The 13410-nt window shown below is 42.0% G+C and overlaps 1 protein-coding gene across 2 annotated transcripts; it reads left to right on the forward strand.

Moving 5' to 3' along the window:
* Positions 1-384: 384 nt before the first annotated feature.
* LOC104912084 (transforming acidic coiled-coil-containing protein 2-like) lies at positions 385-13173 on the forward strand. Of its 2 annotated transcripts, XM_010714930.2 has the most exons (5): positions 385-709; positions 6510-7827; positions 9974-10009; positions 11894-11954; positions 12901-13173. In XM_010714930.2, the coding sequence occupies exons 1-5, from the start codon at positions 400-402 to the stop codon at positions 13156-13158; spliced, it is 1983 nt and encodes a 660-aa protein (XP_010713232.1). In that variant the 5' UTR covers positions 385-399; the 3' UTR covers positions 13159-13173. The 2 variants fall into 2 exon arrangements, with proteins under 2 accessions (XP_010713232.1, XP_019473440.1); XM_019617895.1 differs by lacking the exon at positions 9974-10009.
* Positions 13174-13410: the final 237 nt, after the last annotated feature.

Genomic DNA, 13410 nt, shown 5'->3' on the forward strand with positions numbered 1-13410 from the left:
TTACCCAGCTCACAGGAGATTTCCCACTGTGACAGATTTCAGCAAGTGTAATAGGATGTAAATCCTGTACTTGTACCTCTGCTGACATCGATCTGCTTAAAATAAACATGAGCTTTAATAAAGCGAGCAGAATCCGGCAGCTCTGAGGTATCGTTTGACTTCAACAAAGTGAGAGGAGTCCTCATTGCAGCAGGATGGCTTGTGGGGTGCTTCTGGTTTAATTTCACAGCAGGTTTGGTCCCAGCTGCACTGTTATGCTGAGTGTGGGCAGCCATGGGAGCTGCAGTCCAGCCTTGAAAAGAACTGCTAGAAATGGGCAGATCCCTTTTCCTTTAGGAAACTGTCAATTTGAATGATTGACAATACCAGGACTCAGCACATTTTGTAGCTTGTCTCACCATGTGTAACAAACCTGTGTGTTTACTTTTTGAAAAGGGCTATGGGGAAATTCTGCATTTCCAAATACAACTTGTATCCTCCAAACATGAATCTTCACTCTACTCACTAGTCCTGCCTGTTAAAGGAAACTCTCTCTCTCATGTTTTTCCCAGGAGCTCTGACTCAGAAGAAGCATTTGAGACCCCAGAATCCACTACACCAGTCAAGGCTCCTCCATCACCTCCACAGCCACCACCCGACACAGCAGTAGCCATCGTAGCAGACATAGCAGAGCAAGAAATAAAGCCTCAGCTGCCCCTGGAAGACACAGGTAACAAGCATGCAGTATGGGACAGGTTGCTGCAGGGAGGTGTTTGTGTTAGCAGAGACAAGGAATGGATGCTAACAAAGTGTTTTCTGGAAGATTAATGAGTTTATAATCATCTTTGTCCACTATAGGAGAAAAAACCCAGTTGCTTGCTGGAGTAAAGTACTAGAGAATCTGCCATAACATTTGACAAATAATAAAGAAAAGATGAATTTTCTAGAATATTTTTTTCCATTCCCTCCTCCTAGTATTTTAGGAGCTTTACTAAGAGAGATGCAAGTGCTGTTAACAGTGACAGCTAACAAAATGTCACTTTCAGCTGTCATCTGAAGCAGAACAGAACAGAAAGAAGAGTAGAACATTGAACAATAGTAATGAGCTCTTTGGTACAGTATAGGAGTAACAAAGCAGTACACATTAGTGTGTGTGTAATACAGACACATGAAAATGGTGTACACTGATAAAGGAACTTTCAAGAAGAGAATATTGCATTTAAAAAAACAGAGAAACTTTTGCCTCTGTGTTCTTTGTTCTCCAAATTGAATAATAGAATTTGAAGGAGTAGAAGCACTGTATTAGCCCAAACTAGCTTTGTTTGGGTTATCTGATGTCAGCTGAGCAATTTAAGATTGAATTCCCCATTATGCTGTTTATTGTCCTATCCAAAAGCTAAGTCATCTTGATTACCTGGCTAAACTGTGAAAAGGTGATTTTACTCAAAGCAGACTAAAGCTCACTTGTGTTTCATATGCATAATGGAGGCTTTTGAGCTTTAGTTTCAACCTTAAGGGATATGACAAGTCTTGGAAATATCTTGAGCTATCCTTATCTCGGTCTATCTTTAAAATATTTTTAGGGTTTATTCATGAAGTGCTCTTGAAGATTGTTATGCTAAGAGTTTATAAGAACGTAAAAGGACAAACTGATCCCATAAAATAGAAATGAAATACTGAGATCTAGTAGTTTTTCATTTACAGTTCCCTCTTCACCATATCAAATGTTTCTCCATCTTCTTTCCTTTTTCTAATCTTAATTTCCATGATTACAAAATAAGTTAATTGCTGAGAGAACAAAAGAATGCATATGCTAAACAGGATTGGAGCATGTTTTTAATTACTGCAGTAGATTATCTTCAAGCCTTTGATTACGCATGTGCTTCCCTGTCACGTGTGATTCTTTTCTCCCTGTATCCCACATTTCCCCCTCCTTTCTGTCAGATAATCCTGAAGAAAGATAGGAAACTGAATGTATTTATTCACAGCCAAACGTGAGCTATATTAAAAGCCACTGGATGACAGAGAGGAAAACATTTCATTTGCAAATAAGATTTTGTTCATGGGTGGCAAATTACTACAAACTGACGGAGCTCCAAAGTTATGCAATATGCAGTTATACAACAGGGCGATTTATGGGAGAGAAGAAAGATGTGTAATGCAGAAGAAAATCAAATGTAGGAGGGCAACACAAAGCATTCATTTGTTTCTGAAATCTTTAGCAGAAATTAAGAATGTGAAGACTCTAATCTGGGTGTTTGCATGCTTCTTTGGAAATGTGACATTTTAGTTGGACATTTTGTACTTCATAAGCCACCGAGGAACAGTTATCCTGCAGTTCTGTTACCTCTGGGTTGTGCACGTGGCTGCACACAACAGTGAGCCCCTTTCTGGGGTTTAGGAGCAGCTGAAGGAGCGTTTCTCATTGCAGCCTACAGCTCACACAGTAGCAATAAGGAAGACGGGCAGGCGAGGAGTCTGACATGTGGAGCAAGGCAGCAACGGCTGGCCTCGTGTCTTTGTCTTCTGTGGGAGGGGTGGAAGGAGGGAGCACAGTCAGTGCTCGAAGGATTATTTCATCTGTATCTGACAGCAGTTATTGATGCAGACGGTTGCAGTTATCCTGCCTGCTCTCATTAGCGCAACAGCTGGACCCCGCTGCCGGAAAGCCAAGAGGAGAGTTTTTAATTAGAACTACTTCAAAGCTTAATAAATATGATGGGACCAAAATGCAGCTTGGTTCACCTGGCTTCATTCCAGCTCCCAACAGTGTAAGACCTGCCTTGTAGCCGAGCCGGGGGGCTGCGGGTGAGGGGAGAGGGCCAGGGGGCATGGATGGGCTCAGGGAGCAGCACGTGGTGGGAGCTGCAAGTCTTGCAGTCCTTTCTGTTTTACAACCCGCTCATCTCCAATGGGAGACCTATCTCCAGTTCCTTCCTGTGCCAGAGGAATGGAAGTCAGCATTTACAGTACAGAGATTATGACCCAGGCAAGAGCAAGCTGAATTTTTGGTATGGAAAACTTTTTTTTTTTTTCCCTCTCCAAGCCTGGCACAGACTTGGAGAGGGAAAAATTGAAAATAAACTTTATATCTAAATTTTCTCCCGGAATAAATGGCTGGAGTATTTTTACAGCAATCTTAAAAATAGTGCTCCAACTGATTTCATAACGTCAAAGACTTCTCGTAACAAGCAGGAACTTGAAATAAGCGGTGTTTGACTATGTGTGATATTAAGTAATTCCAATTCCTGTGTGCTGTAGGCAAAGTGTACTTGTCTGGTGAGTTATTTCTTTATTACAGACAGAGTGAGTATGTGCTGTATGCATTTTCCAGAGGTTTCCTTTTACCTCTTTTTCTCAAGGAAGCAGAAATAGAGTTGAATTTCTTCTTGCTTTATTAGATCTGATCAGGTTTTGTACATCTTTCAAAATAGTGTTTTGCTTTGCTTCCAAGTCAGCAGCATTAAGGCTTTTTATTTTCCAATCCAAGCCTATTGGATTTCATTCTTATTTTAGAGACATGTCAACAAAGAACAAAACACTCTACTGTCCTAGCATGCAGTGCAGCTCTAGCACTGGAATTGAACATAATTGAAGGGGAAGAGTATGTAAAAGCAGCTGGAACTTCTCGATTCTATTTCCCCAATAGATATTCATTATTCATAAAGAAGCAGTTAAGATTTAGATTCAACAAGCTGGTAGCTGGTGGAGATGCATCATTTCTTTTCTGCTTAAAATATCTTTAAAGCATGTTGGAAGATGCTTCCGTGGTTTTGGAAGCGTTCCTTCACCTGAGGTAACACTGCCTGTGTTTGGTGCAGATCCCAAGGGCTCACTGCCTGCTTCACAAAGCCTCAGCTTTTGTTGGTTTAGGGATTTTTCTTACCCAATCCAGGCAGAGTTCCTCTGCAGTCAGAAAGCTGTCTGCTTGGAAGGAGCAGTGTGTGGACCTTCTTTGTAATAAGGTGAAGTGGGAGCTTTCTTTTGGGATTCGCCTGTTTTTGGGGACAAAAGAGATTTCCCTGCTATCACCTGTGCTCCTTAAAATAATTAGCATCTACCTGTGGGCATCTCTTATGGGTATCATTTGTGTGTGAGTGTCAGTATCTTGCAGTGGGCCCCTAAAAGTCCTTGTTCAAGATGTTATGCTGTTCTCTCTAAGGCAAATCCTGCTTTCTTTTGCATAGTGCATTCCTCTGCCATCAAGCTGTATTTTAATGAAATACTGTAATTAGCAAGACTGTTCTGCTTAATCTTGTGATGTAAGAAAGCAAATGGCACTGTGCTCCAAATATGATTTTAACATCAGGAAAGAATGATCTTAATATGTCTTTGTAGCAGTACAGTGTTGTATTGCTCTGCAATATATACTGTTCACCTCTTCCCCTCCCACATTCCTGCTGCTACCAGGGTGGAGTCGTGTCACTTGTGGTGCTGGAAGAATCAAGCAGCAGCTCTGCATTTCTGCCAGAAGCCCTGTTTTCTCAATTTCACATATTGTTCCATAGAGAAACAATGGAAACGTCACAGCAGCGAGTCGAGCTGCGCTCCGCAGAAATCTGTACTGAGTTTAGTTTGAAGGAAACTGTGAAATAAGCAATTAAAGGGGTTAAAACTCTGCATTATGTGGAGCATGCCGAATCTGAATGCTGCTCTACTGTGAGCATGGAAGACGTTGTACCTTCATTTGCTGCTGTGATCTGTTCCCAATCTCAGCTGTGCTGCGCCTGTCTTTTACATTCCAAGTTCTGCAGAACACTGATTTTTTTTATATATATAAAATAAATGTTTGTACTGACTTTAAACAAGAGACCTCAACCCTAGTGAGGCCTTCAGCATGTGCAGGAATGAAAATAATGTGTAATTCCAGAAGACTGTGTTCAGATCTCTCTTTTATTTCATGCTGACCTAGATTTGGGCTCTGCTGACTTGTTAGAGCTATGCAAGTGCTTATTGCACTGTATTCCTGCTAAGTGTCTTCCATTCCATTTTGATGTAAAATGCACAGATTAGTATAACGTGGGCTTTTATGACACTGTTTGAGTCTGACCAGTGTCAGAAGTGAGAGATGTGTGTGTGAAGCTCAGCAAATTGTGTTTAATTAGTGACCTTTCCACCAGACTGAAACCACGGGCACCCCAGGGGAGATGAGGGAAATAATAAACTGTCCTGAAGTACTGCCAAGTTAATAGCATTCATTTCAGAAAAAACAAAACAACCACAGTAAAACAATGTTTTTAATTCATGTAACTCAGTAAAATCCTATTCCTCAAAGACAATCCATCTTACTGTCATTCCTTTGAAAATGTCTGAATATACTTCATGCTGCTCTAAGGAAATGTATCCAATTCCCTAAAGTTTCTTCCGTTCTCAGCATCCTTAAACAATTTCTATATGGACAGAAAATTTCCACTGAAATAAAGAAAAAATGTTCATCGTCTGTTCATCGTCCAGTCATGGCTTCTAACTAAAAGTACTTATTGATTCTCTGCCCATATTGCTTTTATGGAAAAGATTAATGAACGGAGCTGGGCAAAATGGAAATTTGTTTTGCAAAACGTGTAGGACTGAAGTGAAAAAGATGCGTAGAAGTTTTGCTGAAATCACTTAAAGGTGAGCAAAGAACTCATTTGAAGTTGACAGCATGAAAAATGCTGTGTTGTTCAATAGAAAAAAAGTGTTTTCTTTCAGTGCTCATCAGCAAGAGCTCAGCTGCTAAGTACAGACGAGCCAGCTAAGCATAGCCTGGGTGGGGAACTGAAGATTTCTGAACTCTGCACACCTTGGCTGTGATACATACACGTTGGTGGAGGTGGCAGTGAGGTTCAGACACAGAACAGTGCAATGGCAGCAGGAGCAACCCATATTCAGGATCAGCAAGGCATTTTAGTAATGAATTTTCATGAGATAGAAGGCAGAAATCTTAATCGTTATCTTAATCCTTTCTTACTTTTATATTTTCTGTCCTTTTGATATACACTGTGTTTGTCTGTTTTGTCCAATATAATTGTTCAACAGAACTTTTTAGGATTCTATTCAGCAAGCAAACGCTTAGCTACAATGAAAAGATGCTCTGTTGGACAGTTCTAGAATATAATTTTCCCTTCATCATTGAATTAGACTACCCTTTGAGAAATGTTCTGAATAATCAGTAGGGAGCATGTAATGGTCGTTCTTATGGAAGATATGCAACTGAGAATATTTGTAGAGTTGTCTAATTGATTTCTTTTTTAATCTTTAACATAATCTGTTTCATACAGAATTCTTAGTGATTGATGTCCCGTTATAAACTTGGTATTATGAGGTCAAAGTGGAACGTATTGACTGCTTAGGGCAGACAGGAGCAGCCTTGATGTCTCGTGGAGAGGAAGCTATGTGCCATTGTTTTTTCCTCTGGGAAATTAGTAAAAATAGAACATAGGAAACAAAACTTAATATGAACATGCAGTTGCTGAAGCACTGGCCAAATTGTAAGGGAATTTATTGTAAAGGGACATTAGAAATTCACTGTTTTCTGTTTGTTTCCACAGGATTACCTCCTGAAACTGTTCCTGTAACTGATGTGTCACACAGTGAGACAGTTGAAGAAAGCCCTTTCCGTCCCCCTTGCCATTCTTTTTCCACCGTCTTCGATGAGGACAAGCCAATAGCCAGCAGTGGAACTTACAACTTGGACTTTGATAACATTGAGCTGGTTGATTCTCTCCACGCCTTAGGGCCGAGCTCTCCAGAATTGAAGAGTCGTGACCCCAAAGCGAATGTTCGAAGAAAATCTACTGATTCAGTGCCAGTTTCCAAATCTACGTTATCTCGGTCTCTTAGCTTGCAAGCTAGTGATTTTGATGGAGCATCCTACCTTGGCAACAGTGAGACATTAGCGCCGACAGCAGATGCTTATGGTACTGGTTCAAGCAGTGCTTCCAGTACCCTTAAGCGAACAAAGAAATCCAGGCCCGCTTCCTTAAAAAAGAAACAGCCAGCAAAAAAATCCCTGGATGCTCCGCTGGTGAAGGAAGCGCCACAAGAGCCTCCTGACCTTGGCCAAGCAGCTTCTGCAGGTGAGGAGAAACCAGCACCTGAAGCAAAAGCTGACTCAGTAAAACCCAAGTATACTGACCCTTCTAAAACCTCTGCTGAGAAACAGGAGGCCTCTGCTGTGCCTGAGGGATCCTACCCTTTGGATCCAGATAATTTGGAAGGGATTAGTGCTTTTAGCACTGGAGGCAGCAAAGTGCAAAACTCGCCCCCTGCCAATAAGAAAACACTACCTCTTACACCTGCACCGGAGGCTGGGGAGGTGACTCCGTCGGACACTGGGGGACAGGAGGACCTTCCAGCCAAAGGCGTTGCGGTGAGGCTGGAATTTGATTATTCGGAAGAAAAAGGGATTGGTGAAGAGCAACAGGAGAGCACTCCTCCTCCTAAAAAAGCAGGTAAAAAGCCTGGTGCTAAAATGCCACTACGGAGGCCAAAGACTAAAAAGCCAGTGGAAAAGCTTGACAACGCTCCGACCACACCGACAAAGACACCCACTGATCCAAACGAAATCCCTATCACAAAAGGATCTTACACTTTTGATATTGATAAGTGGGATGATCCCAATTTTAACCCGTTCTCCTCTAGTACAAAAATGCAAGAATCTCCCAAACTGCCTCAACAAACGTACAGTTTTGAGCCAGACATGTGCGAGGACTCCATTGACCCTTTCAAGTCTTCTTCTAAGATTGCCAACTCACCCACTAAATCTCCAGCCTCCTTTGAGATACCAGCCAGTGCCAACGAAACAAACGGAACTGATGGAGACAACTTGAATAAACCCGCAAAAAAGAAGAAGACGCCACTAAAGACGTAAGTTAAAGGGCTCAGATGTTTGTGGATTTGAAGCAGCACACTCCTACCCATAGCGTAGTTAGAGCAGTTTTGTCTTTGACAAGGGAAAGGAAGATGCTGTTGAGTGCTGTTTACTGGACTCATGTCTGTACACGCTTTCCCTCAGCCTGTTACCTTGGTAGCTTGGCATTTCCAGATCAAAAGGGAGAACCAGCAGTGAATCAATCCTGATGAGGTCGCTGGTCCGAGAATTGAGTTTTTGAATTTTGGGGTCCAGTGTAGCTTTGAATCTGATTAAGTCCAAATTTTATCAATTTTGTGTCAAATTTTTTGGTGAGCTCATTTTGGAATTTGAAACTGTTTAAGATGATTCACGCCAGTCAAGAGTATTCTATGAACCATAGTTTTTGAGTGAGGAATGAAACAGTAAGACAAGAATAAATCCTCTATTGCACACGGCAAGTTTTATCCAGTGACTTACAGTATTTTGGTAAAACTGGACAATTTAAAGATTATGTGGTTAATGTAAAGCCTGCAAAGAATGTCTTCCCTAAAGGAGTAGGGAGGTTGAAACCAACATGCAGAAGTCTGACTGCAAGAGAGGAACAACTTGAGTTGTACTTGGGAAAAGAGGGGAATTTTTATGTCACCAGACCCTAAAGTCCAATATTTACAGAAAGCCAGAGCCTCCTTGTGTTGTCCAGGAGCTGGACCCCTGGTAGAAGCTTCTTGGGCCCACCCATCTGCTCTGAATATCAGAACCAATTCCAAAGTTGTTAATTTCGAGGCGATGTGAATTTAAAAAGAGTTTGTAGGTTTCTGTAATCTTTTTTTTCAGGAGGTTTATAAGAATTTTCTGCCCTTGTTTGGGACTTCTTTCACGGCATTATAATAGATATCTGCTCACTGCAGCCCTATAACCTACTTTTGCAAGTGGTTTCTAACAAAGAGGATCTGCATGTTAATGCGCAGCGCTGCCTGCAGCTCTAACACTTTCTAGAAGAAAATTGGCCTAAAGCTTGCTAGAGGATGCTGTGGGAGGCAGTGGCTATATTTGTCTCTGCCTGTCACTGCTCTCTCTGTCACAAGGCCCCTTGGTGTGACTCTTCTATGGGATCCAGGGTAGGAGAACTCAGCCTGGGCAAAGATACTGCCTGTTGGACCCTCCTTTGTGGTGCCTCCTCAATAGGGTAGGAGAGAGAAGCCAGTGCAAAACACTGCTCTGAGCTGTTGACAGGTGTTGGAATTAGAAAAGATACTGTAATATATCCAAATTAAAGAATTTTGCCAAGCCAGGCTTTTTGTTGTTGTTTGCTTGTTTGTTTTCTGTTGAGAGTTGCAGAAATAAAATTCCATGGGCTAGATTGAGAGCGTGTTCATTGTACAGAAAGACTGTTGTTGTTAGGTGAGAATTATGGGAGGCGAAGAAGCCAGGCATGAGTGTAAGTCATTGCTAAGTGTGCACTACTATGTGCTGTACACATGGAAACACGAGGTTTCTAGAATGGACGTCAGCTTGATGCAAATCACTCTCTGGTCACGTGCTGAAGCGCTGAGCTGTTTTGTGCTGGATCATCTTACTCAGATGAAAGTGAACAAAGAGCAGCTGATGCCTTCCGAGTCCCTGCTCAATGCTGTATCCAGATAGGTGGTTTGTGTCGACATGCCTCCCAAAGGTGCTGGGTGGTTGGAGGCTGTCTTTGGAAATGCAGCATGCCAGCTTCAGGAGCCACACATGTGAGGAATGGAGCAGGAGCTGCCAAGCTGAGTAGTAGTGCTTTCCTTAAGCTTAATTGCCATTCAAGACAGTCTGACATCCCTTATTCCTAGTAGTGTGCTTTGAGGAGAAAGCAGGTGGCTGCCATCAGGGAAGGCAAGAATGGTTCATTTGTTGATGAGAATTTAGCTCAGTATCTTCAGCGTTGACAAATGTGCTTTGTAAGATGAATGCATGTTTGAAGTATAAGGTTGAATTTAAAAAGAGTAAAAAACTTAAATATTAACATTTTTTCTTCTGAAACCGTTGCTCAATAAAAAGTAGAGGTTCTGCAGGCAGAAGATATGCATGATCAGATTGCCGTAACACATTAACAGTATTTGTAGGTTTATCTTTTTTGTCAGTTCCTTCTGTCTGTCTCTCTTTTCTTTGTCTTATTTGTCTTAGGATGGTAGAAGATGTGATGTCTGTATGTTCTCTGTTGTAAGTAATTCTAAGCTAACATTTCAATTTTCTTCTCTGATTTATGGGCTTTTTAATTTTACTCATTTATTTTGCAGCATGATCAGTTATTATTCAGCATGAAGCTCTTGTGTTAACTGTGTCACTTCACTGGCACATATGAAAGCTTGTTTAAGGAAAGCGCCCATCTGTGAATGAGTTAGAGGAGTCTAATGCCTCATTATCTGTTTGCCTGTCAAAGAAGATCCTCTTTTAAAAACTGCAGAATTCCCATCCTTGAGATAATACAGCAGAGTTTTATTCCTACCATCACACAAAAACATTGTGCAATCCATTTTCTTAAATACTGCATAAAGTATTTCTCCTTAAGGGAATAACTTGTCCTAATTATTTCTAGCATCCTAACTAGATAATTAGTAGCACTGAACACACTAATATTCAGCTGACCAATTAATTTTTCCCTATAGAAGTGGTATTGATTTACCCTCTTCCAATTGAAAGCCACCATTACAATTCACAGTGCTGACCTTGCCACTCATTGACAGGAATGAGCTGATGGGCAGTAACTTTTGCCACTGCCCCTCAACTTCTTACATTAAATTTCTATCAGTGAGTAGGATGTTTTCTGCCTCTTCTAGTCAGTAGCAAAACGTGTTTGAACGGCTGTGGCAACATGCATAAAGATGGTAGATAATTGGTTGATGTCCTTGTTAGAAAAGTCTTTAAACCAATTGTGAAGAAAGACAAAGCCAACATTTATAGTTGCACACTTCCATATAACATAAACTCTTCATTCTCTTTGCCTGATTCAAACCTGTGGGATTTTTGGAGGGCTACAGTGTCTGCACTCCTGATTTGCATTGTGAGCTGTTGGGCAGTGGAAGCAGCATTGCCATATTTGATGCTGTATTTGTTTCAATCACAGAATGGCCAGGGTTGGAAGGGACCTCAAGGATCATGAATCTCCAACCCCCCTGTCACATGTAGGGCCACCAACCTCCCCATTTAATTCCAGCCCAGGCTGCCCAGGGCCCCATCCAACCTGGCCTTGAACACCTCCAGGGATGGACGGGGCATCCACAGCCTCTCTGGGCAGCTGTTCCAGCACCTCACCGCTCTCATAGTAAAGAACTTCCCCCTGACATCCAACCTCCATCTTCCCTCCCTCAACTTAAAATCATTTCCACTTGTCTTGCTATTATCTACCTTTGTAAAGAGTTGACTCCCTTCCTGTTTATAGCCTCCTTGTAGGTACTGGAAGGCTGCAGTGAGGGGGGATATCTCAAAGGGAGACATTTATTGTGTCTGTTGGTAAGGATGGAACTTTGTGCTGGAATCTCAGCAACAGCACCCTCCTCAGCCTTTTTTTATGTCCTTCACCCAAAGCAAACCCATTTCTTTCTCATCTTCATGACCTGTGGGGTGGTTGGAGCTTACTGACTGAGTCTATCAGGTTTAACTCCCAGGTCATTCCTGTAAAGATATGTTTAGGGCTTTATTTTTGGATGGGAAACTGGAGCAGACAGAAGTTAAATAATTTGCTTAAGGCCACTGAAGATGTCTGTGTTGGAGCAGACATTTGAATTGCAGTGGAGTAGCAACTCTGTTCTGTAAATAACATTCTGTCAGTAGTTAGCAGGAAAAAAAACCCACATTTTTTCTGTGAATTTAGAAATATGGCAATCCTGCTTTACTCAGCTTTTTGGGAATCAAGGTCTGTTCCAAATGCATGACAAAACTGTGTACCTCCAGCATGTTTCTCTGTGGTGCTGCTGCCTAATGGGTGGGATTTACAAGCAGAAGGGCTTACAGAGAATGCACTTTCTGTAGCTGTCTCTTGCTAAGTATGAAATGACCCCTTTCGTTTTGCTATGACCATGCTAACTGTCTTAACTTTGTTTTTAGTGATACATTTAGGGTGAAAAAATCACCAAAAAGATCTCCACTATCTGATCCTCCTTCTCAGGTAAAGTACTGCATCGTTGTGATACGTATATTCTTGCGGGGGTGAAGAAGAGACATTTTGATTTACAATTGTACATTTAATAATAGAAGAACTTTGGTAAAGAATGTAAGCATACTGGTGTCCAAGTAGGATGTGTGGGGCTGTAATCATGAGGTATTAAGCTTTTGGCATCTATGCGGTATATACTGCTCTGGGAATCCCAATTAGGCTATTACCAAGAATGCTTTGGATTGGCCTATGATAAAAGAAAAATGAAGCCAAGTATCCACCCTGGAGTTTTTGAATTCAGAAGTAAGAAGCTAGATACACTGAGCTGCAAGGAAAACAGAAGTAAAACAAGAGGGCTGGTCTAGCAGGAGCACGTGCTTGGACGGCTCTATTCCTTGCTGTAAACAGCCGGCAGGTGGTTCCCTTGGAAGGGAGTTAACAAAAGCTCTCTGTGTGTAAAGGCCCAACTGCTTTGATGCAGCACTGCTCCTTCCACACTGCTGCCTGCCTTCTTTTGCCCCATCTTGCCCTCTCATTGATGAGGGTTGATGGTATAGAAGTGCAGAAAGGGTTTGTGAACTTGCAGCCCTACACAGACTTGCTCCTGCAAGGGAAGCCTAAAAAGTCAGCTTTGCTCCTCTAAGACTTCAGTCCTGACAGTGGGTGCAACTTCTGTCAAGTGTTTAAAGGGTTTAAAAGGCTCCAGATTTTCTTTCTGCCTTGTTATCAAGGCAGCTTTGCAATGTGAGTGTTTATCATCAGAGAGCTCAGTAATAGGAGGAAGGCTTGTTGCTAGGGCAGTTCTAAGTGCAGCACTTTATTTTTCAGTAAGCATTTTAGACAGGGCTGCAGTGAAGAGCGTGGAATTAAAAGGATGACTGCAGGTGGAGGAATTCAGAGTTGACAATACAACTTCTTGATGAAAGATAACAGAATTAATCAGCTCTGTTTTCTACAGGATCCCACCCCGCTGCCTACCCCAGAAACGCCTCCTGTCATATCTGCAGTGGTTCATGCAACAGATGAGGAGAAACTGGCAGTGACCAGCCAGAAATGGACCTGCATGACTGTGGACCTGAGCACGGACAAGCAGGATTACCCACAGCCCTCTGATCTGTCCACATTTGTCAATGAGACCAAGTTCAGCTCTCCTACAGAGGGTATGCTGTATTCTGGGCTGTCTGCATCCAGCTGGTGTTATTTTGGGGAACTCTAAAAATGGTGCTCTTTGGATCAGGTTGAGGATCTTGGCAGTTATGGGGGCTGAATAAATGACCCCAGTAATCACATCTTGAGTTTTCAAGTGAGGGTAGAGAGACAGCTTAAAGGAAAGTGAAAGAGCCCTTCGGAGAACATTGACTTTTGCTTTCCTTTTATTACTGATTATAGACTTGCTGTGTTCTTTGGGTGCTGCCTGTGTCTTTGCAGGGCTGAACTGCTCTCTGTCAGCGCTCTTAGATATGGGTTC

Source organism: Meleagris gallopavo, chromosome 8, assembly GCF_000146605.3.
Source record: "Meleagris gallopavo isolate NT-WF06-2002-E0010 breed Aviagen turkey brand Nicholas breeding stock chromosome 8, Turkey_5.1, whole genome shotgun sequence".
Classification (NCBI taxonomy): domain Eukaryota; kingdom Metazoa; phylum Chordata; class Aves; order Galliformes; family Phasianidae; genus Meleagris; species Meleagris gallopavo.

Bases quoted from the DNA above. Each gene is read 5' to 3' on its own strand.
- LOC104912084 (XM_010714930.2), top strand. From the start codon at position 400: ATGTGTAACAAACCTGTGTGTTTACTTTTTGAAAAGGGCTATGGGGAA. The intron at 7,828-9,973 runs GTAAGTTAAAGG...TATTTGTCTTAG, and splicing joins AAGAAGACGCCACTAAAGAC to GATGGTAGAAGATGTGATGT. The intron at 11,955-12,900 runs GTAAAGTACTGC...TGTTTTCTACAG, and splicing joins TATCTGATCCTCCTTCTCAG to GATCCCACCCCGCTGCCTAC.